This window comes from Pteropus vampyrus, unplaced genomic scaffold (assembly GCF_000151845.1).
Source record: "Pteropus vampyrus isolate Shadow unplaced genomic scaffold, Pvam_2.0 Scaffold125, whole genome shotgun sequence".
Taxonomy (NCBI): Eukaryota; Metazoa; Chordata; class Mammalia; order Chiroptera; family Pteropodidae; genus Pteropus; species Pteropus vampyrus.
In genome coordinates, this window is record NW_011888906.1 from 4,398,927 (window position 1) to 4,406,286 (window position 7,360).

Genomic DNA, 7,360 nt, shown 5'->3' on the forward strand with positions numbered 1-7,360 from the left:
CTGTGCAGATTTGGTGGCTGGATTTTTTTAAAAGAGACATCAACATTTTTAATGATGGAAACATACTACTTTCATGTATTTGTAATAAATTTCACATGTATGTCATAGAAAAAAATTCTAAGATTATAACAAGCAGCAAAAACGGATTTGCCAGAAAATTCATGTTCCTCCAAATCATCACGATTCGCAATCAAGGCAGAATATGTGAGGCACCAGCAGTGCAATCCCATTTGACTGAGCGAAGGACAAAGAGTGCACTTTGCACTTGGGCTGGAAAGGCCCACCCCCACCCACACACTCCTCATCTAAGTGCCTCCTGGCACCTTCAGCCAAAGAGTAAGTGGGCCCAGCCAACTCCTACCATGGAACTGCTTGTCTTCTACCTCCTCCCGCAGGGATATGAAAACAGTAAACGTTTGGCCTTACTTGAAATCAAGGTATTAGCTAAACACAAAAATGAGAAGAAAAGTTTATCCAAATTTGAGACCCTCAGTCTTTTTTTTTTAAATGAAAATACAAAATAAGAACTTAATTGCTACTATTAAGAAGTCAGTTTGTGGACAATATTTCAGGTGGCGAAAGTTATTTTCCAACTAAATATAGGACTGTCTTATTTTTTCACCTTCGCTTCCTTCTGAAAGAATGTTTCTTATAGTTACCTGACTGAGGAACAGACTGAAGGCAGAAAACCCCACATACCCTTGCCTTGATCACGCTACAGCTGGACGGAGGCAGGTTCAACTGGCAAAGAGACTTGTGCTGAGTGGGAGAAGGGCAGAAACAATGAATATCGTACAACTCTCTGGGTGTCCCCCTCCCTGGTTTTTCCTTTTTCTGCATTTAGTATATCTAATCCTTCTTCACCAAGGAGTCCCATGCTTTGGGTTTTGGGTGATAAAGCAGGTATTTTGATCCTGATGTGGATCCTTACTGAGTTATAGCAGGTCAGAAACAGGGGAAGGAGAAGTTCGGTTTCAAGTCCCTAAAGTCAAGTCAAGTAGAGGTGTCCAGTAGGTTCTTGGATATACTTTCTAAGAGAAAGTAATTCATTCTCCAAGAATGAACTAAACTGCCCAGGAAGAACGGATAAAGAGAGAAGAGAAAACGGGACCAAAACCTGAGGAACACTAATCATTTAAGGGTCCCTAAGACAAAGAAGAACCTAGAGAGAGTGAGAAGGAGCAGTCACGCCAGTGATACAGGTGGGGAAAAATTTAAGAAAGTGTGGTGTCACAGAAGCCTGAGCATTTTCAGACAGAATGATCACAGCTGTCAAGGCCACTGAGAAGCAGGCAAGTTAGGGACTGAAGAGTAATCCGCAGATTTGGCAATGTAATTTTTGAAAAACCCATCCACTCCAAAGTCCTTGAATCTGTTGTTTCTAGTGTCCACCTCTATTCTCTCATTGAAAATGGGGTTGTGGGGTAAGGGTGGGTTGGGGGTAGAGTACTGGTTGTATTTTAATCCTAAGATAAGTCTTAGAAATTTGACTTCTAAATCTGTAAGCAAAGTTTTGTTAATTCTAGGCAGTAACAAAAACTCGAGGAAGGCAGATTATATAATTTAGATGCAGACACGGAAGAGTTAGGAGGACAGAGGAAAAATAATATTTAGTAAGTGCCTGTGTTGTTTTTAGAAACTATGAGTTTTATTTCCAAACAACTATGGCTTTGGACAAACCCAAACTTCAAAGTGATTTAATTTCTTAACCTGCATAAGTGGAACAATGTTTGTTCCACCAACCAAGGCCAGGAGAGACCTCGTCCACAATTTTTTGTGACATCTTCTAGGACAAGTAGATATTCAACACTCATAGTACTTATATAGTAGATAATACTATTTTCCTACCTCTTCATTCCTGGCCCACCTGTAATTTTACTGTATTCTTGAGACACCAGAGCCCCTGAGCCCAGAACTTATGCCAGCCCTAGCCCATGCCACTGCCACATATAAAGGCCCATCAAGACCCTGGCCTGGAGTTAGAAATACTATATACATGGATAAGGAATGGTTTTCTTTATGGATCTCAACCTTTCAGTCACAACTACTCTAAGTACTCAAAATTGTTTTGATATTTTTAAAGACAAAATAGATGTCAGTAATAATAATAATAATAATAGATGATTTTATTAAGGACTAAGTATTAGGCAGTGTACTGAGTTTTTTAAATGAATTATATCATCAAAACAACTCTAAGAGAAGGTAGGTATATTATGTTTCCAATTAAGACTCCATGTTATAGAGTAGAAGCTCAGAGATGTTAAATAACTCATCCAAAGTCACACAGCTAGTAAGCAATAGAGCTAAGATGTTAACTCAGGTTTGACTCCTGGTTCAAGAGCCTCTGCTCTTGACCACTTCATGATACTACCTTGTGTTTCTAGATATATCAAACGTAGATATAAGAATTAGCAAGACTCTCTAATCACCTCTACTTTATTTACAATCACCTCTACTGTATTTCCATCATCCATTCCCCAAAACCGTTGTCTCTCCCTGACCATTCCCCAGACAACTTTCAATCATTAACTATTCCTCTTCTATCCGTTTGTTACCCAGATCAGAATGAGAGAATTTACAAAGAATAAACAATTTAGCAGAACATATCAGATTAATTAAGTAATTTCTAAGACTTTTCAACTTCACCCAGAAGAGTCCCAAGGATTAATGAAAACTGAACGTGAACTTGGCAACTACCAGACAACCTTCAACCACCACCCTAAGAACCTATTTTGTTAGCAGTTGACACTATATTTCATTTATCTTTACGAAATGAGAACTTTTGATCCTCGATCACTAAGTATTACATAATTTCCAAAAACTTGCAAAATATATTCAAAACCATACTATTAGTAAAGGAATGGGCTGAGGTGCCAGTGAGTTAATGAGAAAACTATAAATCATATTAAAATGGGAAACAAGGTCCCTGTTGCACTTCCGCTTTTTTCATAGAACTCCCAATACTAGATTTGGGCTAGTTTTCCCAAGGGTGAATCAAAGGTAAAAGAAGACAATTCTCCACAGTCACATTGACGCTTGTATGTGAGCTAAAGATGTCGCAGATCCTAGGTCTTTCATTGTCACTTTGATGCTGCTCCAAAGGCCTAGTCATCAGAGCTTCCCAGACTCCGCTGGTCAGGACGGAGGAGGCAGTGCTATTCGGTCTTTCTCTAATTACTGCAAGTCTAGGTTGACCTCCTGCTCATAGCTCCAAGTTCTAATTCTATTTACATGACCTACTTCCATTGCATTCATGCTAATTAACTGTTCTTGACACTGGAACTGTGCACCTGAAACTCTCTTACCCCTTACGATGGCAAGTGCCTGAAGATCATAGCACCTATCATACATCACACAAAAGTTATCATATTTTGTACTTCTCTCACTACCAAGCAAGGAGCTAAGATGAACAAAAATTAATATTTCCATGTCCTAGGTTTGTCATCGCTAACATCTGATGTGTCCCGTTACAAAGAAGCATGTTCAGCTGCTCTATTCATCGGTAGTGCTACATGGGTTTCCGATGATTACAGTTCACATTTTATTTCTCCAGTTAATTGTTTTCTGCCTAATACTGCTTGGTCATCTTAGAGATTAAAATATATATATTTCTTAGAAGCAGTTTATTTTTTAATATAGATAAAAGACTATAGCACCTCCCCACCCCAGCCTGCTGGTGATTCATTTTGAAAAGTTTTGTTAAAGTCTATTTTTCTTGCAACATTTCTTTAGACAATACAAAGACAACTCTGAATTCTTTGTTCTTGGCACACTTACTCCTATTGTGCTCTTTCTGGTGGATAAGACGCATGATTATTTATTGCTGAGTTTTGATTAACTTGCAAAATCTGTCATCTTAGTTTAATTTACCTTGGTAAAATTCTGGACGAGGAAAGAATGAATTTTCAAGATCAGAATGCATTTACATGTCATTTTCTCCAAAGAAAAGAAAAAATGAATTAATAGGAATGAGGGTTTTTTAAGAGTGGACATTTTGTATGCTGCTATTTTTAACACCTAAGATCATGGTAAGATGGTTAATCTTAGAATCATGGTAAGTTTGACAGTTAATTTTATTGTTATACTAAAAGGTTTCCTTGCCACTGACAAACGAAATGCCAAGTATTTGCTGAATTACCTTATTTAATCTTTGTCAATGCCTTACTAGCATGTATGACTGCTCCCATTTAAGTGATAAAAAATAAGGCTAAACTTGTCCAAAGTTACAAAGCTAAGTGGCAGAGTTAAGAGTTTTAATCCGATTCTTCTGCAAATCAAAGCCCAAGTTCATTCCAGAACATGGGCTCTTCTCTGTCAGACACTGAACTCTTCACCCACATGCTCAGTCCTGAAGCCTGGGGCCTGCTTTAGCATGACCGCAATTATCTGCTTACATGCACTGGAACTTCTTGTGGTCCAGTCATCAGCATGGTCTACCGCCAGCACTATAAGAGGAGCAAGATCAACTCCTGAAAATGTCTCCACTTAACTTGTTCCTCTACCAAAGCAAATATTAACTTTTAAGTAAAAATCCTGCTCTGTTCATCAATATTATCATGAGGGGTAAAATGAAAACCCCTCACACTGAGGCTACATAATAGCTAGCTGACATACCAGTAAAACCTCAGAAGGAACTTGAATTCATTTTGGGTTACTTTTGGTAAAGAATGTTTTTATTGAAATAAATGCTTACTTTGAAGAATATCTTAAAAATAAATATGCAGATTGTTTTAAGAAACATAAACCTGCTCCATTATCGTAAATGACAATAGTTTTGAGAGTTTGGGGTTCTCTTTAGTAATGTGTTCTTCTTAACAGCAGCATAATATTCCACTGGGTGGAAGTGCTGATTTAAATTGTCCCCTTTTTGATGGGATATATTGATTTTTTTCTATTTTTGCTATTATAAATAAAGCAGTAACGAAAGTTCTTTACATGCAGTTTTGCACATCTTTCTAGGTATATCCACAGGATAAATTCCTGACAGATGGAACTGCATTCTCCACAGTGTTTGTCTACCAGCTAATGACTCTACAGAGCCAGGACAGGAATAAATCAGTGTGTAGAAAGTACGCAATCACTGCTCTTTCTGTTAAGAACTGGCAGCAGATAAGTCAATTAATTTCCCCAAACAGGTTGTTTTGTTTGGGTTTCAAAAGAACACATCCATTTGGGACAGACCAGAGAGTAGTCTTTGTAGCTAAATCTGTAAGTTGCCCTTTATCTGACTGGTCAGTGCTCCCTAGGAGCATTCTGGAGAAGTGGCTGGTCCCACCTAACCTATTTGCAGAGGGGCCCAGTGAAAGGCAAGGATTCAGATCTCCTTGGTTACCAGGTTATCATTCAATTCTGTAAAAGGAAAACCAGCCCATCGGAGATAGCTTATTTCCAAGAGAAAGAGGTGGGTCTCATCTCACCTCCCTGAGCCACGCTGATTGGGGTCTCTGGGTTCCTTTGAATATGTAACCACCTGGACCACAGAAGTACCAACGAAGAAAAAAGATCTTGGCAGAATGGGCCACACAAGCCAAAAGATTTTTACCAACTCTCCTCTCCTTCAAGAAACCAAATGCCAAACATGCTTCCAATGAGTTCACTATTTTCTCTAGGAAGAAACTTCTGAAGTTCATATAAACAAGAATTTTATAAATGAGAATGCTTTTCATTTAACCAAATATCCAAAATGCTAAATATATAAACTATAAAAAGCTGATCATACCTCTCTTCATAAAAACTTAGAAAGCTGTTCCAGGGGAGGAAAAATTTCTCCTCTGTCCAGCTCATGTTTAGTAATAGTCTGACTTACAGTTTTAATTACATTATTCCCATATGTAATTTCTACATGGGGCTAATGGGCTATCGTGAGCATAAGTAAAAATCCATACGTTAAAGTCATTTAGAACAGAGCTCTCAGTTACCACTTGAAGAATGGAAAACAGAGGCAGCACAGTAATTACCAGAGGCTAAGAGATGAGCAAAAACTGCCAGCGTCTCCTCTTGTTAAAAAAGCACCAGTATATGCTGGGTGCATTCACTTAAAAGATAGGTGATCACTTACCTGCTTCTCTTTCTTCTGTATTTTCATTATCATTTATTGAAGGAGGATATTTATTTCTGTAAAGCAGGAAAAAAAAAAAAAGGCAAAGATTATGGTAACATCCAAAATAAAATATTTTAAATTATCTTGGCATTAACTGTGACACATGAAGAAAACACAATACAGGATGACTTCTACAGAACATTTAAAAACAGTAGTGTTCTAATCCACGGACCCCCCCGGAGCCCTAAATATATATAGCCTGGACCCTACCTAACCCTATCCCAAACCCTAATTCATTGCTCCAGATGGGGTAGAATCAAAAAGATACTGTCTTTGTAGATAAGTTATAAAAGATGCTGGCATATAAATTACAAAGCCAACTAAAAGAGGAACCAAAAATAATAGATGTGACTATATTAAGAGAAGTGGAGTAAAGGGGGTAGAAATAAGCTAAGCCCTCATTTCTTTTGGAAGAAAACCAATAAATAATATCTGTAATTGATAAATCAAGAAATAGAAACATACACAAAAAAGAGAGCTAAAGGAGTTAAAAGTAGTTCTCTTGAAAAAGAGAGAGGAGTTGGTGTGAGGTAGGACAGGTCACTCTTATATTTCATCATATGCTCTCCTATATTGTGTAATGTTTTCAACCATGTGCATATATTACTTGACATAATAAATTCATTCTCATATTTCATGACTTTTTAAATCGTTGATTTTATGGTACCCGGGACTTAAGCCCATTTCCAACCCAACCACAATGCCCTTGATGACACTGAACTTTTCTTCATAAATAACTGTGGAGCACCATAGCAATAAAAGCCCAACAACTGGCTTTAGAGGTCTCAGAAGAGCACTGGGGAACCTGGGGAACAGAAGGAACGCTGGTCCAAGAAACCTGGAACTGGGGGCCATGTGAATCACCAACTAGTTAGAACAATTATTCACCTCAGGAAAACTCTAAATTCCAGAGAAATAATAAGTGCTCTGAATCAGGGCAGTTAAAATAATTTTACCTCCAGTCTTCATTAGAGTAGAGTCAGTTCTAGATGAATTATGTTAGTATAAGTCTATCTCCTTTATCTCTCAACTTTAAATGATCAGACCCCAGAGAATCAACATTCTCAGCCATTCCAAACTGTCACAAATTCTGAAAAGTTTGGAAAATAAATCCAGCTAATAAAAAGGGATATTACAATGTACTAAGGGATATTATTAAGTACTCAAATATTATTAAGTACTAAGGGATATTATTAAGTACTCAAATAAAATTCTCCCCAAGAAAATGAAATAATTTAAAAAATACAGAAAAATTCCACC

At 37.5% G+C, this 7,360-nt stretch overlaps 1 protein-coding gene across 7 annotated transcripts in view; it reads right to left on the minus strand.

Moving 5' to 3' along the window:
• The window catches only part of CHD6 (chromodomain helicase DNA binding protein 6), a 188,458-nt gene that overhangs the window by 135,731 nt on the left and 45,367 nt on the right, over positions 1 to 7,360 (minus strand). For 4 of the 7 annotated variants that reach the window (XM_023534463.1, XM_023534461.1, XM_023534462.1 and 1 more), the window contains one exon: positions 6,059 to 6,114. In XM_023534463.1, coding sequence (XP_023390231.1) covers positions 6,059 to 6,091 — 33 coding nt within the window. In that variant the 5' untranslated portion in view covers positions 6,092 to 6,114. Of the gene's footprint in view, positions 1 to 699; positions 760 to 6,058; positions 6,115 to 7,360 lie in introns of all 7 variants that reach the window. The other 3 variants (XM_023534460.1, XM_023534459.1, XM_023534458.1) reach the window with 1 other exon arrangement.